At 43.2% G+C, this 20,631-nt stretch overlaps 1 protein-coding gene across 1 annotated transcript in view; it reads right to left on the bottom strand.

The window, feature by feature from the left end:
* Positions 1 to 20,631, bottom strand: part of ITPR1 (inositol 1,4,5-trisphosphate receptor type 1) — a 327,611-nt gene that overhangs the window by 155,472 nt on the left and 151,508 nt on the right. The window contains exons 15-26 of the mRNA XM_059390201.1: positions 19,461 to 19,621; positions 18,853 to 18,994; positions 16,764 to 16,922; positions 14,477 to 14,649; positions 12,772 to 12,891; positions 11,528 to 11,722; positions 9,081 to 9,332; positions 8,412 to 8,553; positions 7,306 to 7,459; positions 5,631 to 5,818; positions 1,611 to 1,749; positions 659 to 717 (exon numbers count right to left, since the gene is read on the bottom strand). Coding sequence (XP_059246184.1) covers positions 659 to 717; positions 1,611 to 1,749; positions 5,631 to 5,818; positions 7,306 to 7,459; positions 8,412 to 8,553; positions 9,081 to 9,332; positions 11,528 to 11,722; positions 12,772 to 12,891; positions 14,477 to 14,649; positions 16,764 to 16,922; positions 18,853 to 18,994; positions 19,461 to 19,621 — 1,884 coding nt within the window. The remainder of the gene's footprint in view (positions 1 to 658; positions 718 to 1,610; positions 1,750 to 5,630; positions 5,819 to 7,305; positions 7,460 to 8,411; positions 8,554 to 9,080; positions 9,333 to 11,527; positions 11,723 to 12,771; positions 12,892 to 14,476; positions 14,650 to 16,763; positions 16,923 to 18,852; positions 18,995 to 19,460; positions 19,622 to 20,631) is intronic.

Below are 20,631 nucleotides of genomic sequence, written 5' to 3'. Positions count from 1 at the left end.
GAATCAAGCCCCACATCAAGCTCCCTGTTCAGTGGAGAGTCTGCTTCTCCCTCTCCCTCTGTCTCTCCCCCTCCTAATGCTCTCTCTCTCAAACAGATAAAAATCTTAAAAAAAAAAAAAAAAGACTATGTGCAGAGGGTATTTAACTGAATTTGTGGCTGTTCGAGTCTTGTAGGTATTTGAGTCTCATAATAATGTTTTAAGTCTACATTGAGTAATCTGATCTTTTAAAAAGAGGATCATACGTTCATCTAATGTTGGGGACAATGTGTGTTTCTGTTGTCATTGCACGTACAAAAATGGCAATCCACCAGCAGCAGAAACACATGATCTTGCTAACCTCACTTTGTTTTCAATCCCCTCTTTCTTTCAACCCTATTTTGTACCATTAAAAAAAATATTTTAAAATGTGTATTTGGGGAAACCTGCATTCCTTCTATCCTAAGCAGGAAACACATGAACACACACACACACACACACACACACACACAACCAACTAATATCATTCTGACCTGAGCACTAAGGGTTACAAATACAGCCAAAAAATAACCTAAACCCAAGGCTAATTGTTTCCTAGAAAAATGAAGGAAAAGCCTTTACACAAAAGGAGACTTCCTACTCTTAGAATCACTCATAAAATTGAACACTGAAATTTTACTTTCCTTCCTCCAAAGATGCCTTCTGCTTGCTCTTCAATGTGTTCAAAGTCAAGAGTACCTGAAAAGATAGAGAACGAAGCTTCAGATGTAGAAAGGTCTAAAAAAAAAAACCAGGCTGTTGGTGAACTTTCCCAAAAATGGCCTTGCCCCACCCCTAGGTTAACCTCAAGTCTCCCAAAATCTTATCTTGCAAAGCTGTGCAGCCAGGTCAACCCAGATCACACTGTCCAGTGGCTCTGGTGTGCACTGCTCTACATTCCTGTCAGTCTCCTACCTGCTCATGATCCCCTTAGCAGAGCAGAGTGATGACCCCACTCCAAGGCAGCTCAGGCCTTGACAGGTGGGATTATGTTCCCCACTACCACCTTCCCCAGTACCCTTCATCACTATTTCCTGGGCAGGGAAAAACTTCCATTATGAGTAAAAGTTGCTAGTGGATGAAACATTTTCTTAGAGGGTTTTGTTTGCTTTTATTGGCATTTCATGTAACCACAACACTACAACCCTCAGCTGTCTTATGACGAAGACACTCCAAGATGGAAGGAAATAAGACCTAACCCAGAAGAGATCAAAACTCTATCAATTATTCTTCTGTTCAAAAAGGGTAACTCCAGGGGCGCCTGGGTGGCTCAGTGGGTTAAAGCCTCTGCCTTCAGCTCAGGTCATGGTCCCAGGGTCCTGGGATCGAGTCCCGTGTCAGACTCTCTGTTCCTCAGAGAGCCTGCTTTCTCCTCTCTCTCCGCCTGCCTCTGCCTACTTGTGATCTCTGTCGAATAAATAAATAAAACCATTAAAAAAAAGGGGGGGTAACTCCAAGAATTTCGTTCTCCATTATAGTAATCTTCAAAATATTCATATTTTACCCTTTCTGTAGTATGTACTGTTGGAATCCTCAGTTTTTATTAGACTACACCCAGTCTACGGCTGAAATCCCATTGTGGAATCACTAACCTGGTACGTTACTTGGCCCCTCTTGGCTGCTGTTTCCGGAGGATGTTTCTGAAGTCTGGGAATTGCTTTCATCAAACTCTCGCTTAAATATACACAGGAGGCAGGAGATCCTATAATCCAACCTCACATTCAAAATAAACTAAAGATTCAAGTGGAAATGGAAACAGATTGGTTACATTAGCATACCACCTGTAACACTTTGCCAAGCCACTGCACTCTGGCTAGGCCTGGTAACTGTTGCATCAATTAGCTTAAGCACTAAGTGAGCCAAATATTTGGCTTAGATTTCAACAATTACTTTAACAACAGACTTCCATGGAGTATATCAAACCTGTCCACAGCACCTTAGCTTCCAGTGCAAACTTCAACATCCAGACAATTAATTTAATAATTGTAATAATAAATCACTCACTCCCTACTCCATCCTCTATCAAACATTACTTCAGCAAGTAGTAAATGCCAATTCTGGGCCCTGAGAATGGTGAAGCTGGCTGCTTTAATTTAAAAGAATTAACAAAGAAAAATATGTTTTTACTACTAGAAACTAGCTCGGTCTGTATTTTTCACTTCAGATGGTTTCCTCTGATTTATTATCAACCCTTGGGTTCCCTCTTCATTCACTTTCTACATTCCCTTGCCCTCTGCTCTGAAGAAAGGTTACTTTTTCCTGGATTGTTGCTAAAGCCACCCCCCACCCCCCAAAAAACAACAACAAAAAAACCCCACCACATGGCCTTACTTGAGGACCTTACTAACATTCCCCCTTCCATTCTCTCCCCATCTCTGCCTTGCCCTCTTGGTGACCTTACCCAATCCCAGGGCAGTCACCTCTCTCAGACCGAGACACTACCTTGGCTTGCCTTCAGAGATGCTGGTCATTGTTTCCTATTGACTACTGGACATCCCATTTGGGGTCTTTGCAGAGTCTCAAACTCAGTATTGTACAGAACAATGTCAATCCTGCCCAGGTTCTCTCAGTCAGCCTCAGGAACACCGACTCCTCCTTCCCTGAGTCACACATTAATCAGAGACAAAGTCCTCTTGGTTCTGCCTCCACCACTTCCCCTGCGTCTCTCCCGACTATCACTTGCCCCTGCACCCATCCTCCTTCTCTTCTGCCTTGTCCTCATCAAATCCACCTCCCACAGGCACTCATTCTTATGTCAGTCCCCTGCATAAAAATCTTCAAAGTCCCACCACAGAATAAAGTCCTACCACTTGAGGCACCTAGAGCTCTCTAGAACCTGGTCCAGTCCTCCTTTCTGACAACCTCCATTCCACACATGCCGGGTCTCTGCCCAAGGAGGAGATGCTACTGGCCCATGTGATGTCATGCCCTCATCCAACCTGCTCCAAGTTCAAGGGGACTTGAGTAGGTTCCCTTGTTTCTATACTATAAATCCTGTCCAGGCTTAAAAGCGCAGATGAAATCCTACCTCCTCTGTAAAAACCTTCTCTGCTGCTTACTAAATGAGATCACATGACCCACCCCTGTGTCCCAGGAGACACTTTCCTCAGAGTTTTATTTCCTTATTTTCCTATTAGACTGTAAATCGCTTGTGGATATAGTCTCTGTCCAAATCACCTGTGCATTCCTCCTAGTGCCCCAAGTGCCTTGCATATGGTAGGGGCTCAGCAAGTATTTACTGAAACAATGATTCCATGGACCAACTGTTCTAAGATGATGACAATAAGAGGACCTCAAGGTGTGATCAAGGTTTACACTCTATCACTGCTGAGACACAGTCATGATACTAATGTACTTGGGACACATATGCCATAGCCTAAAAGGTCCTTCTCAACTTTTGGTCAGGCAAAAATTCAATGATGTTTCTTTTGAGTCATTCTCTATGGCCTTAACTATTTGAGGACTCTCATGAATGGTTTCAAACTACTGATAAAATGTGATTTCAGATTCAAAATACAAATTCTTAAATTTATAAACATTGATAATCACCTACTACATGTTCTGGGGTTGGCAGGAGGCAGCATTAGATAAAAGAAAAAAGTGGTAACAGTATTCTTTTCATTAAGGAGCAAATGATTTTATTGATGAATAAAAATGACCTGTGAGCAGAAAGCGGAAAGCACAGGAAGGTTCTTGTACCTAAGACCAATCCCTGTCTCCAGCAGCCTGGGTCGCCTACCTCCTTTTGCCCATGCAAAGTCTTCACTCCTGCTGTTCACTCCTCTCTCCTAAGTCAACAACTTGCCCACTCTACTGACCATTCCATTCCACATACAAACTTGCCATAAGAAAAAGGAGGAGGAAGGGAGTGGGGGAGGAGAAGAAATAGAAGAAGAGGAGGAGGCGAAAGAAGGGGAAGAAGAAGTGGGGCCGTGGGGAAGGAAAAGAATTACAACTACTTCAATCCATGTCTTGAACCATATGAAAATACAACTTACAATAGAACAGAGACCTAAATGAAAACCTGAAACAATAAAACTTCTAAAAGAACACATAAGAAGAATCTTTGTGACCTAAGTTGAGCAGAGAGTCCTCAGATTCAATACCAAAATCACAATTCATTTCATAAAAGATAAAGCCAGTGGATTGGATTTGATCAAAACAAGAACTTCCACTCTTTCAGAAACACTGCTGAGAGCAGAAAGGACTCAAAGAATGTATGTGCAAATCATGTGTCTGATAAAGAGGCCGTGTCCAGAATATATAAAGAACTCTCCAAACTCAATAAAAGGAAAAAAATAATCTAATTTTGAAAATGGAACAGACACTTCAATGAAATAGATATGCAGGTGGTAAATAAGACTTGAAAAGATGCGCAGGGTCCTGTGTCATTAAGGAAATACCGGTTAAAACCACAATGAGAGAACACTAACCATCTATTTCTATTTTAAAAAACTTTACAACAGGGAACCTGGGTGGTTCAGTGGGTTAAAGCCTCTGCCTTCGGCTCAGGTCGTGATCCCAGGTCCTAGGATCGAGTCCCACATCAGGCTCTCTGCTCAGCGGGGAGCCTGCTTCCCTCTCTCTCTGCCTGCCTCTCTGCCTACTTGTGATCTCTGTCTGTCAAATAAATAAATAAAATCTTTAAAAAAACAAACAAACAAAAAAAATAAAACAAAAACCTCCTGTGACCAACAATCATCCTTCAGACACCTCCCCATTTCTCTGTGCATTTTGTAGCAAGTCCACTCGAAAGAGTTGTTTGTTCTTACTCCCCCTAATTCATCTTCTCCTGTTTCCTCTTGAACCCAACCAATTCCCAAACCTGCCAAGTGTATCCCCACCTCAGGGTCTTCCTCCTGCTATTCTCTTTGCCTAGAGGTTTTCCTAGATACCCACATGCTAGCTTCCTTGCTTCATTCGGGTTTCTGATCCAGTCACCTTACTAGAGAGGCCACATCTGAAAACCCATCAAAAACAGTATCCCTGACCCCCACCTCCTGGTGGCCTCCAAACCATCCTGGCCCTCCTCTAGATTTTAGCATCTTTAACACTTACCACTATCTGACATAGTATACCTGCTGTTTAATATGCCTATGACTCCTACCAAAATGCGGGCTCTTCAGACACAGGAATTTAATCTATGCTGTTCAGTGTTGGATCTCTGATGCTTCAAAGTACTTGGCACAGAATCAGTTTCAATAAATGTGTGTTGAATAAATGAACGAAAAGGGAAGGGAGGGACGGAGCCAAGCGTTGCCAAGTTAATGGAGGCTTAAACTAGCTATGAACGACAAGCAAGGAATCCAGCTTTATGTAGAAGCCTAACTAAGTGAATTAGCTTGGATGAAGACACAGAGGGCAAGGATTATGAAAACCTAAGGTAATTTACAGGAAATTCTGTCATGGCTGGAGGGACCAGGGCACTTTGCGGAGGGGTATGAGATGACAGTAGACCGATGAAGACAGCTGGTTCATGAATGGCACTTAGCAACGAGCTAAGAATTTATCTCCATTCTCTCCCCAGAAAGTCTAGGGCTTTATAAAAGCAGGGATACGGTCCCAGTGGCAGCCCTGTGAGCACACCCCTTCCACCTCTGGCTGACAGTTACCTGGAGTATTTCGATGATCTTCAACTTGGTGTCCATGACCATGATGTCCTCCTTCTCTGGCTCTGCCTGCTTCACGTTGCCCTCAGGGGCAGCAGCCATGGGAGTCATGGGTAAAAAGCCTCCTCCCCGGAGCACCACCTGGGTCATCAGCTCTCCGACCCCATGGATGGACCGCATTACGTTACTGCCTAGGAAGGGCCAGCACAGACCTCAGTCACGACAACAGTCTAGGAGAGTGCTCTGAGGTGCCTGGCAGGGGGCACAGGCTGGAGACATAGTACTGAACATGTCTCTGTTCTGACATATTCTCAGGACCCTAGGAACCAGAAAAGGTTAATACCCATCAAAAATTTGGGGATTCGGGGGGCGCCTGGGTGGCTCAGTGGGCTGAGCCTCTATCTTCAGCTCAGGTCATGATCTCAGGGTCCTGGGATCGAGCCCCGCATCGGGCTCTCTGCTCAGCAGGGAGCCTGCTTCCTCCTCTCTCTCTCAATCTCTCTCTCTCTCTCTCTCTCTGCCTGCCTCTCTGCCTACTTGTGATCTCTGTCTGTCAAATAAATAAAATCTTTGAAAAACAAAAACAAAAAAAATTTTTTTAAAAATCTGGGGTTTCGGGAGTGGCGGAAAACACATGGGCTTTGAATCCCCAAAGGGGCACTTTTGTGTATTAATTCACCTGCAAATGTTACTGGTCACCTAGCACATGCTTGTTGCTATGCAGAAAATTAGGGGTACAGGAGTTAACAAGGCATAAATCGGGTGCTGCTACTAACACTGATCTTGAGTACACTGGATTACCTCTGAGGCTCAGCTTCTTCATCTCTAAAATGAGAATAAAAGAGCTCAGTCAGAGAATGAGATGGTGAAAAACACATGAAATAACTGAGCACAAAACCTGACAGAAAGCAGGAGGTAAGGAGATGTACTTTTTCTCTTCTAGTTGTAGGGACAAGTTCGACAATTATCCAGACACGAGTACCTAGTACATGCCACTCTGACCCTAAAACAGGAAAAAAAATACACATACAAAGGCAGATTGTCCTCCTCACAGACTGGAAATACAAGGTTGGATTTTATTTCAGCATGTGCTACTATCATCATTAAATGCCTCAGAACACATCATATATGAGGGTAGGACATGTGTTCTTCAGAGATAAGCATTCAATTTGTTAGATAATTTTCAAGTGGTTTGGTAAAATAGACACACAGACTCATATATGAATATAAAGGAAATCGAGCAAAATGTGAATAATCAAGGACCCGAGGTCGTGGATCTACAGGTGTCTGCTGTGCTGTTCTTTCAGCTTTGCTTTTTGTTTGAAAACGTCCATAATGGGGGCGCCTGGGTGGCTTAGTAGCTTGAGCATCTACCCTTGGCTCAGGTCATGATACTGGGATTGAGACCCACATGGGGTTTTCCCTCTCCCTGCTACTTGCCACCCATACCCCTAGCTTGTGTGTGTTTTCTCTCTCTGCTCTTGTTCTTTCAATAAAATAAAATAAAATAAAATAAAATGGAAATGTCCATAATGAAAAGTCCAGGAGAGAAGGACAAGGAAAGGACCTCACAGGGAAACACATGACAAGAGTCATAAGGGGAGAAGTTGGCAGGTTGTACCCCAGGCATATGGGTGCCTGCAAATCCCATTCCTCTACTTTGCTGCAATGTTCTTACCTTTATTCTCTTCTCCTTTTGCCATCTTGCTGATGGGGAAGATGGTCGTCACGTGCACGCAGTCCAGTATGGCCAGGAGTATTTTGGTTAATCGGAGAAGGTCAGAGAAGTTGTAGAAACCAAAGTATATGAGATTCCTAGCTAAATTTACAACCTATTATATTCGAACAAAAGAGAGAGAAAGATGGTATTTAATAAACTTTACCCTTCGGTTTTACGTTGACTAGCTGATAAATGACTCATTCTGACCCTTGTTATGGTAAGAGAAGGCACACACTTTGCTTGCCATTTCTGATCAAATTTCATTTTATTTCATTTTATTTCATAAAGAGAAAAAATAAGAAACAAAAAACTGCCAAGCTCCTGACCTATTTCAATAACTAACCTAATCATGTGTCTGTGCAGCTACCCAAAGATAATACAGGACCAGTCAACTTATAGCCAAAGAGAACACAGGTAACAACATTGTAATCCTCAGAAATAGAACTCGCTGCAAGGAAAGTCTCAAAGGAAACATTTTTAACTCAATGGTAACAAGGATTTATGTACCTCAAATGATTCATCTGTGATAGATCTCAAGCAGAGGCTGTTTCTTTCCTACAGTGTTTTTTTTTTTCATTGTGTTTGTTTTTAAAGATTTTATTTATTTATTTGACACAGAGAGACACAGCAAGAGAAGGAATACAGGCAGGGGGAGTGGGAGAGGGAGAAGCAGGCTCCTGTGGAGCAGGAAGCCTGATGCAGGGCTCGATCCCAGGACTCTGGGATCACAACCCAAGCCAAAGGCAGACGCCCAACTGACTGAGCCATCCAGGCACCCTTTCCTGCAGTTTTTAATATAATGTACAGAGTATACCTAATATACTACCATTTCAGATGATACAATTTGCCCTGAGTACTTCTAAGAACTTAACTACCATTAAGCCAAGTGACTGGTTAACAGTTCTATTTTATTCTGGAATAAAATTGAGGTGAATTCCTTTTTATTATCAAATGAGAGTCTCAGGATAGAAATCACCACATGCTAAAATATTTTATATTTACCCAATGGAAAAATGACCAAAGAAAAGCAGATAAAATACACAGATCATCTCATCATGAGTTACCTCAAAGGTAAGCTTATTTTTCTCCTTATCAGAGAAAGGAAACCTCTGACAAACCACATCTCTTAAATACTCCTCCACAAATTCCATGGTTTGTGCAAACCTCTCCTTAATTTCATCTTTAGAAGTTCCACTACTGTCATAGCTAAAAGAAAAGGAAAAGAAAAGGAAATCACATTTCAAGATCTTTGCACTCAAGCTTCCCCAGCTGCTCCAGCCACAAAGCCAAGAAGCCCTCCCAACACCTCATATCCCACCCTCTGTCCTTACTTTATTCTTCCCTCCTTAGCACCTATCATCAAGATATGGAATCATTTATCTTGTTTGCATCTTTTTCCCCACTCGTGTAGAGATAGTGTTCTGGCTGGTTCACTGATGTATTACTTAAGGCTGACACCAAGTAGAAACACATATTTGTTGAATTAAAAAAAAAGGGACAAGACATAAAAAATATAATCATGCCAGCTTTTGCATTCTTCAAAAAAAAAAATTTGCCACACACTTTTTAATTTTAAGCTTAATGAAAAAAAAAAAAAAAAAAAAGACTTCACTTTGCTTCTGTGATTTAACTAGACTTAACCTGACCATAAGTGGTTTGTCTACCATGACACAAAACATTATGAGGTCTTAAAACAGCACAAGGTCTTAGCAGGGAGAAGGAGCCAGGCTCACTCGTCAATGGCGATCTCCGAGGGAATCTCAGACCACAGGCGGGCATATTTCACAGGCGTGACTTGTTCCTGGGGATCTCGGTCTACGTGCATATGAAGCATAAGACGGCAGAAGGACGCCCTCAGGTCATAGGGCAGGTTCTCGTCAGACATGCAGCGGAGAATGAGATCAACATCCAGCTGGCCTGATATTTCATTGATAGCCAGGTACTGGCGGTCCAGACACATCCTGGCAAAGAGGTTCAACTGATACCTGGAGAAAGGTAAAGTTACATGAAGAAATCAGAAATCGTTGAGGATGAATGGAAATTCACAGCAGGAAAAGTCGAGATATCCCCAACTTTCATAAGAGGGTCATTTGGCTTCCTGAACTTAGATATCAACACACTCAAATAGCTCCAATAAAGGAAGAGTTCAAGTTACACCACTAGTCCTACATGTCCACCCTGCTGAGTTGGGAGTAATTACATGACTACTTGATTCCATTTTGGCCTTGTTTATTTTATGAAATAAATGGGGAAAAATATTACATCTCAAACGCGTGTCTATTTCTTCAGCTGTTTTTTAATACAGCATATAAAGACCATGTAGGAAATGTTAACGATATCTCCCATGTTGAGTCTAGTTAGAAATTTTGTAATACTCTTAGGATCTTATCTCGTATAAGCCTACTCTGTGATTTCTACATGAAAACCATGGTGTGCAAGGTAGGGAACTCCTCATAATGTCTTATGCTTTCTTCCTCATCCAACTACGTGTCATCTTTGTCACCTTCTATACTGGACCAGGGAAGCATGCCTTCACATTCACCCTCAGGAGAAGACATATCAAACATTAAAAGAGTAAAAAACTTCTGGCATGAAATAGCAAGCCACTAGCATCCAAAGAACCAAATACTGGCTTCTCAATCTAAAACCCCATTGCTATTAATAACCGTTAGTTGAAAATATTCTCAGTCTCACCAGATACCAGTGAATGCAGATTAAAATATTATTCTATTTCATGCTTATAAAATCAGCAAAGATTAAAGAGCATTGCAATATTCAGAATTAGCAAAGACCAGGAGAAACAAAGTTCTCATTTACAACTGGTGAGTGTGTGCGCCAAAATATCTGATCTAGGATTGCTGAGTGAAGTTTTAAAATTTGCATCCTCGCCAATTCAACAATTCCACTCCGGATACGAAATGGAAACTCTTACTCATATGCACACTTTTGAATAAGGATGTCCCCCGACATGAAAGGCTAAACTGTGGCATACAATCGACTATCAAAGAGCAAGGTCAACGTGGCGTCATAAAAAGGAATACCGCTCAGCTGTTGAAATTAGACACATCTACCTCCATTAACATGAACACATTTCAGAAGCAACACAGAATCTATCAGGCAGGTTTCATAATGGATACATTATGCAGTACAGCACCTTTTACATACATTTCTAGGAACAGGCAAAATCCACTCTATTTGTTAGGACTGCGTACTAATGTAGTAAAATACGAACACACCGAGAAAGTGGAGGGGTGTGCACCAAAGACACAAATGGGAGGGAGGAGAAAGGAATGCAGGAGGTAACAGAGGGCCGTAACTGCCAAGTTTTACTTATTTAAAAAAAATGCCATGAGCACTTTGCCATCTTCCCTTCTCTCTTCTTTGAAGTGGCTCCTCCCCCCACCCTTTCCCTCTCCATTGCCTTCCCTGAGGTGGCAGGGTCCACAGGTCTTAAAGCTGGGCCCGGGGCAACTCTGGGGCTAAAGAAGGTGACTGGCAGAGGTGGACAGTGAGCAAACAGGTATCCACCAGAGCCAAGGCCAGCCAGGTTTCTCTGTCACAGGATGGAGTCACGCACACAGGAAGGTGAAGCCTAGAATGACCCCGTGGGTGTTGGAATGGAATTGGAAGTACTGATGTGCACTCACAGTTTCATCATATATTTGTACAGAGAACATAGATATATGTGTGTGTGTACATAAATATGCATATATGTGTGAATACACATACTCCTTTCCTAGCTCTGTCTGCAAAGGTTCCAGGAGGTTGGCACTATTGTCTCTATTTTGCAGATTAAAGAACCGGGGCATACAGAGGTATGTAACTCGACCACAGTCAAAAACTTCGTATGTAGGAAGGTGAGGATTTGAACCCGAGCAGTCTGACTGTACAGTCTGACGCCTAGCTCCTACGATATGCACATATGTCTTATGCTGCTAAGGGGAAACGGTAACCAGGGCCTGATACAAGCACTCATTCTTCGGTTGCCTCGGTCGAATCTGGAAATCAACTTACTACGTAAATAACAACCAAACCTTACACTCCCAACTCCTCCAATACACAACATTTGCTCGACAGGGGACAACGTGTCGTTCCTTGGAGCCATCGACCAACAAGCAATAAACTTCCCCTCAATTCTTTTCAGGGCACCCCAAACCGAGCCCGGCGGGACCCCCATCACCTGTAGTAGCTGAGAACGTCTCGGTCTTCCTTTTGCCCTTCTTTGGCGTCCTGCGCCAGTTCCCGGACACTCTTGCTGCGAACTTCCTTGCCGCTGTCCCTCCAGAAGAGCCACACCTCCTCTTCATCTTCCCCTGCCTCCAGAGCATTCTCTCCAGTGGAAACGCCCTCAAATTCAAAACGAGAAAGAACCAACCTGGACAATAAGAGGAAGAGGGAAAACTCATTATGCTGAAATACTCGCTACTGCCGGTTCGACTACAGCAATATACGGCAATCTAGCCGCACTCTCCGTGTAAACATAAAATGAAAACCGGAGTTTCCCTCGGCGGCAGAATCACAAAGAGCCGAACATGAACTTCTTCACATACTTTATCCCAGCGGTTCTCAAGCAGGGTGGTTTTGCATGCCCTGTCCCATCTCGAGGAGACAATGTCGGCAGTCACGTTCTCATTTCTGTTTGTCCCAACGGAGTGGGAGGGGCATTACGGACATCTACTGGGTAGAGGCCCAGGATGCTCTTCAATTAATAGGACAGTCCCCCGTGACAATTATTCAGGCCCAAATATTGAGGGGCGCCTGGGTGGCTCAATTAATAGGACAGTCCCCCGTGACAATTATTCAGGCCCAAATATTGAAATGCTCAAGTTGCATCAGCCCAAGCCCAAAACTAAGTTATGCGTGAGAAACAAACAAAAGAATCGGTAGTTCAGGGCCTGAGTTTGCGGTTTTGTTTTCACTTGTTTTTCCCACATTTGCCCCATTGTGGGCATGGTACTTATCAGGAAAGCTGTTCTCTTGCTAAAAGTGAATCACTACAGTTACTGAAGTTTCTGGGTACAACTAACCATTTTTTGAACAGTGATGATGTAAAAAGCTCTGCCCTACTGTGTCTTAATATCACCACTGAATTACCTCCTTCAAATTTTAAAACTGATTATCGTACTTAAAGAACTTTAAGGATGAAAACAAGTGTGTGCAAAATGCTCTCTGGTGAATACACATTGGTTTTCAACCAGTGTGCAAATAAGTGCAGAGAAGGCCACTCCAAAAGCAAACTTAATATCCCTATCCAAGATCTTTGGCTCAGAATGATCCCATGCCAGCCCATCTGACTTCAGAGCAAGTCTGAAAAAGTCAAAGAGTTAAGTTCTATTTGTCAGGAGTGCAGGCCTCCCCTGAGCCATACATTCTCTACCTAAATCCCTCTCTCATTGGAATCTTAATCCCAAGATTGCCACTCACTTGGTCTCAATCAGGATGTCGGCATTGGTTGGGTTCAGCACGGCTTTGCATATCAGTTCCTGGGTCACTGGGATCGATTTGTTCATGGACACACAGAGGTCAGAGAGATAATCTAAGAATCTGTCAAGAGAAAGAAAGCAAACAAGACATTTTCCATAACTAGGGAGAGGTTTGACTCTCGGAGCCCGACTCTTTGCAAGGGGTCAGATCCAACAGAGCTGGGACCAAAGAAAATGACAGACGGTTTCGGTTTGGGGGCCAGTGTCTACAGCACCACCAGAAACCCAGTAACCGTAAGAGAAGAAAGACGGCAGTGGCTGGGGCAGACGAAGAAGTGATGAGGCAAAAATGCAAAGAAAGAACGAGACACGGAAGGTCACATAAGGGAGCCATGGGGGAGGAGGAGGGGCAGCAAAGAGGCAGAGAAGGGCTCGGAGGCCCGAGTGCCCCAGCTGGAATCCCTGCTTTGGTTCTCCTTAGTTATGTTCTGATAGGCAGTGTGACTTGGAGAAATTTCCAGACTTCACTGTGCTCCACTCTTCTCATCTACAGCAGAGGGTAATGCATAACCTCAGAGAACTGCCCTGAGAATTAAGTGAGATAATTCATGGCAAATGCTGACTTAGTTCACTCCCTCGTACATGAGAATGCTCCACAAATGTTATTTATCCTCATGGGTGGGAGGAGTCATTTTACAACAACATTATCAGTTTTCCCGTGTGACCATTCACAATACCTATATTGTAAACTATTTCCCACTTCTCCTAAAAATCTTGTGAATCCCCCCCTTTTTAAGATTTTATTTATTTAGGGGTATCTGGGTGGCTCAATCAGTTAAGTGTTTGCCCTCGGCTCAGGTCGTGATCTCAGGGTCCTGGGATCAAGCCCTGTATCAGTTCCCTGCTCAGTGGGGAGCCTGTTACTCCCTCTGCCTCTGCTACTCCTCCTGCTTGTACTCTCTCTCTCAAATAAATAAAATCTTAAAAAAAAAAAAAAGATTTTATTTATGAGAGAGAGAGACCACAAGTGGGAGTGGAAGTGGCAGAGGGAGAAAGAGAAGCAGGTTCCCTGCTGAGCAGGAAGCCTGATGTGGGGCTCAATCCCAGGACCCTGGGACCATGACCCAAGCTGAAGGCAGAGGCTTAACCCACTGAGCCAAGCAGGTTCCCTGATGTTGTGGATCTTAATTAGAAGAGGGAAGAGAGTAAAAAGGGGGAGAGCTATAGAAATGAGAAAAGATGGAACTACAACTTAAATAAAAATAGTCAAACAACAGCTAAGTTTGCAAAAGACTCTTACTAATATTTGGGGAGATGTTCTAACTGCAAATCAGGGTGCTAAACTGGGACTGAGTGGCCGAAACTGTCATTTATTATGCAAGGACTAAGTACCAGGCAACTTCCCATGCATTTATTCTCATTCAATTTTCATAACCATTCATTTAGCATAGAAGAAATTAAAGCTCGAGGGTAAAGCGAAGGCCACCCAGCTGGTAAATGCCAGAGCTAGGATTCCACCAAAAGGTCTATTCCAATACCATGTTTTTTTGACTACCCATCCAAGGGTCTCTCAAAACTGGCCTAACTGAAATCTGTCACTGGCAACCCTCAAAAAAGAAACCTAGCCCAAAGCACAATGACTAGCTCAGTGACCGCAACTTTGATACCCGGATACCTTCTGCCGACCAGGCCCACTTCCGCCTCACCTGGGCTCCCTGTTCTTCCGCACCAGACTGACAAATGTGTCGATCTCAGCGGCGGTGATGTGTTTTTCCAGGAGTTTTCGGTTATTGTGAAGCAGGGCGGTGATGGTGTCTTCAGCCAACACATCATAGCCAATCTGCTTCTGCATGAAGCCAAACTGCTTGGCTATATACTCCTTTTAAGGAAGAAAAGAGAGGTCAGCAGGAACAATGAAAGGTATTAAGGTTAACCCAAAACCAAGGAAAGTAGCAACAGTCTCTGATGAGAATTATCGTTCATAAGGGAAATCCTAGTGGAGCATCTTTCCACAACTTTCTAATCTAGGACACCAGCTGCACACGCGCCCACATCCTTCATTTTACTAAACCTGCCGCACAAATGTAATTAAGCAAATTATCCTGTATGTACAGATGGGCATTTTATTAAGTGCACAGTATAAATATTAATGTGGTGACTTATTTCTCTAAAAGGTCAAAAGCTGTTTTTCAGCTCTGATTTTATTACTAATTCAAGAGGCTTTAACTGTGCCTTACTGCTCTGTGCTGCTGAATAAACACACTTAAGCCTACTTAGATATTTAGAACAATACCACCCCATCCTGTTCTTTGTATCCGGGGTGAAAATACATTCTTATAGCCAATGGGTAGCAGGATCAAGTGAGGAATACCTAAGCCCATCAGTCAGATTCACAGAACGTACAAAAACATCCCTGGCTTCTCTCTTGGGGGACCAGACGTGACGTTCCATAAAAATACGTGAGAACTCGGGGAAGCCTCTTGCACATGTTTGTTTGTTTCTAGCCAAAGATATATCCCTTCCCAAGACAGACTGTTTGCTTACTGAAAGTACTAAAAGCCCTTGAAACTTGGCTTAATTTTTTTTTTTAATTAATTCTAAAATCCTAAAAACTATTCAGGGTGTCCACAGGGGACACTGACCCCTTTTCAGCCCATGCTCAATAAGGGTGCATATGTGGGAAATGACCAGCCTTCAGGGATCTCCTGCCAAGTGGCAGAGACTCTACAGACAACAAGCAAAGACAGTCAATGTGGCAGCAGCGGGAGGGACTGTTGCGTGTCTTCATGTACAAGCAAAATATGTGGGCAGACACCAGAGGCTCTGGTGTGACCTCATCTGAAGAGGGAGAAAAGAGTCTCTCTGCGCTATTCCAGGATGGTGTCAGTGCACTGCAGGTGGATTTAAAGCCACCAGAGCACTCAAGGACCAGCCGTACGCACTGAGGAACATAGCCTCACAGGTACAGGGTACCTGCGATCTCAACAGGAGCAAAGGCCAAGTCACAAGCTCACCGTTTTGCTCACAAGGTTCTCTCTGATACTTTGTGATACTTTGGAGCGCCGCCGCCTCCATTTAACACTGTCTTCATGACAAAACATGAAACTTTTTATTACAGAGAGAAGTTTAAATTTCAAGGCCAGGGTTCGTGGCCGTCAAAAGTTTACCAACAAAGGCCTTTTGTAACCCAATGCAGAGACCGGGATTCAAGGTTATCCCAAGCGCCCTCTGTGCACCTACAGCAATTTATGTCACCAAGGGCAGGACTCCCCAACCTCAGCACTACCGACTTTCAGGGCTGGATGACTATTTATCGTCGGGGGATGTCCTATGTGTTCTGGATACTCCTTCTGTCCACTAGGTGCCAGTGGTGACAGTCAAAAGGGTCTCTCGACAATGCCAAGTATTTCCTGGGGGACAGCATTAGTCCCATTTAGAGAACTACTAAATGTGACAACACAGTTCACAGGTTTCCTTAAAATCTCAAATTGATGGGAACCCTCAGAGAGGTTAGAACATTTATTTCATCGGAAGAGGATAATATAGACAGTGCCATGACATTCACAAGGGCTTCGGATGTCATAAAACATAGCCAAAACCAAAATAAAGAGAAAGTTACCAGCAGACATGGAGGAGATAGAAGGGAGCGAGAAGAAAAAAAATTCTGCTCTACCTTTAATATAAACACATGCAATCACTACCCTGAACCTTAAGGTAAAGCACCTTAAAAAAAAAAAAAAAAAAAAAAAACAACTAGAAATGCAATACCAATGTCCCAAAAAACAAACAAACAAACTCACTGAAAGGTGGCTACAGAAGGGGACTTCTCTTGATATCTTTCTTAAGGACTGTCTTTTTCTCAGGCTTGCAAAAATGTATTTCCTTGCTAAGCAGAAACTTAGTAAACTGTTCTTTAGCAATTAAGTAACAACAGATGTAAGACTTAAAACCATGAGGCACGTATATGAACTTCAGTCAGTCCCAAATCCCAACCTGGTTTTTCCTGTAGTCTTGCTGGGAGTGTCTCAGGACCCTGTAGCACAGCCGGCAGATATGTCGGAAAGGGGCATGCCGCTGGTCCCCGAGCTCCTCCAGACGCAGCATGGGGCCATCGCCACAGTCTGTGAATGGGGCTTGTAACAGCTTGAAGATCTGATTGTGAGAAGGAAGAACAGACACCGCCATCATTTAGAGTGCTAATGGCTAGCCCTCTGTCTCAAACTAATCTAACCTCACAGGTGGCCAGACTGCACTGGCAACTCTCTCTAGATCAACATCAATAACTTGAACATTACATGCAATCCACCAACTGGGACTGGCTGCTCACTGAATTCAGGCCACCTGGACCTAACTGGTCCTTAAGCACTTCCAAGTATGGTGTAGGGCAATGGTTAAAAGTATGGACTCAGGGCGCCTGGGTGGCTCAGTGGGTTAAGCCTCTGCCTTAAGACCTCTGCTCAGGTCATGATCTCGGGGTCCTAAGATCGAGCCCCACATCAAGCTCTCTGCTGGGTGGGGAGCCTGCTTCCTCCTCTCTCTCTGCCTACTTGTTGTGATCTCTCTCTGTCAAATAAATAAATAAAATCCTTTTTTTTTTTTTTTTTTAAAGTACAGACTCTGTAATTGCCAGATTCTAGGTTGAAATCACTGTCCCTACATTATACCCTAGTGGTATAAAGGACAGTCGAGGTAACTCCTGGCTTTCTTCTCAGTAAAAAGGAAAGAATACCACCCAGCTCCCAAAGGGATCCTAAGGAAAAAAGGGGATAATAACTGTCAATTGTATAAATATAGTGCTCAATGAAGGCTTCTGCCATGGAATTCGATCATTCTGGCCCCTCAAAGAACTACTACTGTGTTGGAAAATGAGCATTGGCATGGAGCCAGAGGTCTAATCTGGGAGTCATCCCATGAAACAGCTGGATATAATTTATTCTTGGATGGGAACTCCTTGTTGAAACAGGATGGAGTGCTAATAAATTTTGTCTATCATCAACTGACAGGAGAAAGGAGTCTCAAATCCCAAGTTCCTATGGAGAACTGTAGGACTAGTAACTAATATGTTTTTCTTTGGGGTTTAGTGGCCAGGAATTTCCAAGCCATGCATATAGCTAACATATAGCTTTAGAGAACTCTATGGTATGCATTTCTGTGCACTTCATCTACCCTTGTCACCTACCTCCCTGTCATTTGTCTTGACAGCAGTTTATGTAAATTTATGCCAGATAATACTATCTACATATGTCCTAGAAGCCATTTACTCATTCTTATGGTAAGATTTTGTGGTGATTTATATAGTTCCCTATTTATCAAATACTCCAATTCTCCCAGACATGTGAAATAACCTTAAGGTCACATAGCACCCATTATTTTTAATGAAAATAAGTAGTCAAATGAACTTTTCTTGGAGTTCCTAACAGATGAATTCTCACACATTGAGATTCAACAAGTGCATTTTCAACTGAACTGAGCTATGAAGCCATGAAAAGACACAGAGGAACCTCAGGTGCATATTACTCAGTGAAAGAAGACAGTCTGGAAAGGCCTCATACTGTAAGATTCCAACTATGAGACATTCTAGAAAAGGCTAAACAATGGAGGCAATAAAAAGTTCAGTGATTGCCAGGGACTGAGGGGAGGGAGGGATGAATAGGCAGAGTATGGAGGTGTTTTAAGACAGTGAAAATATTCTGCATGACACTATACTGATGGATGTCTTTATATATTTGCCTACATTCTAAGAGTGAGTATGTGACACCCAAGAGTGAATCCTAATGTAAACTACAGATCTGGGGGGACTAGGATGCGTCAATGCAGGTCCACCAACTGTAAGAGATGGACCGCTGCAGTGGCACATGTGAATGATGGGTACAGCTATGCATGTGTGTGGACCGGCAGTGTGTACTGTGTGCTTTCCGCTCGCTACTGTTCTGAACTCAAAACCGCTCTACAAGCATCAAGTCTGTTTTCTCCAAAAGTCAGTTGATCAAGCCTTCCAGGTGGGAACCACACACATCCCTGTGTAAGAGCAGGGATCTCACCGATGTCTTACAAAGATCCCAGTACCTCGCATCTCACAAACCTGCTTGAGGATATTCTGTTCTCTCATCAGCTTCTGCCGTTCTCTGTTAGGCTTGGAGAAGACCACTTCAAGTACATCTTGACCAGAGTTAGTGCCACCGGTGACAAAGTAAACCAAGTCTTCCAGCAGCTTGGTTACAGACCTTAGGGGTAAAGAAGCAATTAGAGATGGGAAATGTTTAACGTCCAATAGGTTGGAAGCGTCACCTTGGGAGACTCAGGCCTAATGAGGTAGTTAAACCCAAGTGGATCCATTCTTCCCAATTTCCCTGCGAGTGACAACCAATTACCAGAAAGAGTAAAATACACAGAGCACACTATCGTCTACAAAAGGCTAACCATCTTCATAAAATAGGAGCCATCAAATTTCATTTCAGAGTAACACTGGCCCCAAACTGGAGATAGACCGGTCTTTTCAACTTTAGAGACTTTCAAAGAAGTGAATGTGGTTTTTGAAAACCACAAGTTGAAGCCACATATAAATGCTAAGGCCTGCTCCTCTCATACAAGGTTGTTCAGAGTTGGCATTTTTCTCTTTCTGCAAGCAAGGGATTTAAAAAGTCCACAGTGGCTGAGGATGAGTGCGTCTGGCTCTTGCTGAAGCCCTACCTTCTTTCATTCTGGGTGATGGTGCCCTTCTCCAGCTTCCCAGCTATGGAACCCAGCACCTTGCTGGCATCATTGGCAAAATCCAGGTCCCGAACCTCTGCAGGGGAAACTGGAACTATGGCAAATGCTTCCTTATCCTCTTTCACAGGGGAGGTGCCGATCTGAAAAGCAGAATGTTTTTATGGAACTGTCTCTTGGATTGAGAGAGGAACACATTAATCAAACACTATACTGGGGCACCTGGGTGGCTCAGTGGGTTAGCCTCTGTCTTTGGCTCAGGTCATGATCCCAGGGTCCTGGGATCGAGCCCCATATCGGGCTCTCTGCTCAGCAGGGAACCTGCTTCCTCTACCTGCCTTTCTGCCTACTTGTGATCTCTATCTGTCAAATAAATAAATAAGATAAAATAAAATGAAAAAAAAAAAACCCCAAAGAACAAAACACTATATTTATGGGACACTGGGCTATCCAAAGAGCTGAAGCTATCTTGCATTTAAAATTAACTAGACATAGACAAACATCTGGAAGGAAGTACCCCAAATCATTAACAGTTGTTACCTCTGGAGATTCTTACTGTGGGTAAGTGTGAGGCAGAAAATGGGCTCTGGTATCGATTTATACCTTTATTTGTTAAAGGAAGCATATTAAGACTGCTGTAACTTAAAAATATGCTTATAAACACATAAGGAAAAAGCAAATGAGCAAAATGGTAATTATTTACTCTGAGTATTATAAGGGTAGACAATGTACCAGGGGCACCTGTGTGGCTCAGTGGGTTAAGCCTCTGCCTTCGGCTCAGGTCATAATACCGGGGTCCTGGGATCAAGCCCCACATCGGGCTCCCTGCTCAGCAGAGAGCCTGCTTCCCTCTCTCTCTCTCTCTGCCTGCCTCTCTGCCTACTTGTGATCTCTGTCTGTCAAATAAATAAATAAAATCTTTTTTAAAAAATGAGAGTATCATTTCATTTTTTAAAAACAAAGTCCGTGTTTGTGAATTTATGCTCTATGACCCTGGAGAAGGTAGTGAAAGGGAGGGGGATTCAGTGAGAGAAATTAAAGGGGCTGAGAGAACTTTCAAAAAATAAAAGTATATTTAAGTACACAGAGAGATAAAGAAATAATAAAGATTGGGGAAAACTGACTAGGTATCGGATGTGCCTCAAGGCACAAG

The sequence above is a fragment of the Mustela nigripes genome, chromosome 2 (genome assembly GCF_022355385.1).
Source record: "Mustela nigripes isolate SB6536 chromosome 2, MUSNIG.SB6536, whole genome shotgun sequence".
Lineage (NCBI taxonomy): Eukaryota > Metazoa > Chordata > Mammalia > Carnivora > Mustelidae > Mustela > Mustela nigripes.
Note: the sequence above shows the minus strand (reverse complement) of the source record. Positions and strands in the feature narration are given on the sequence as shown.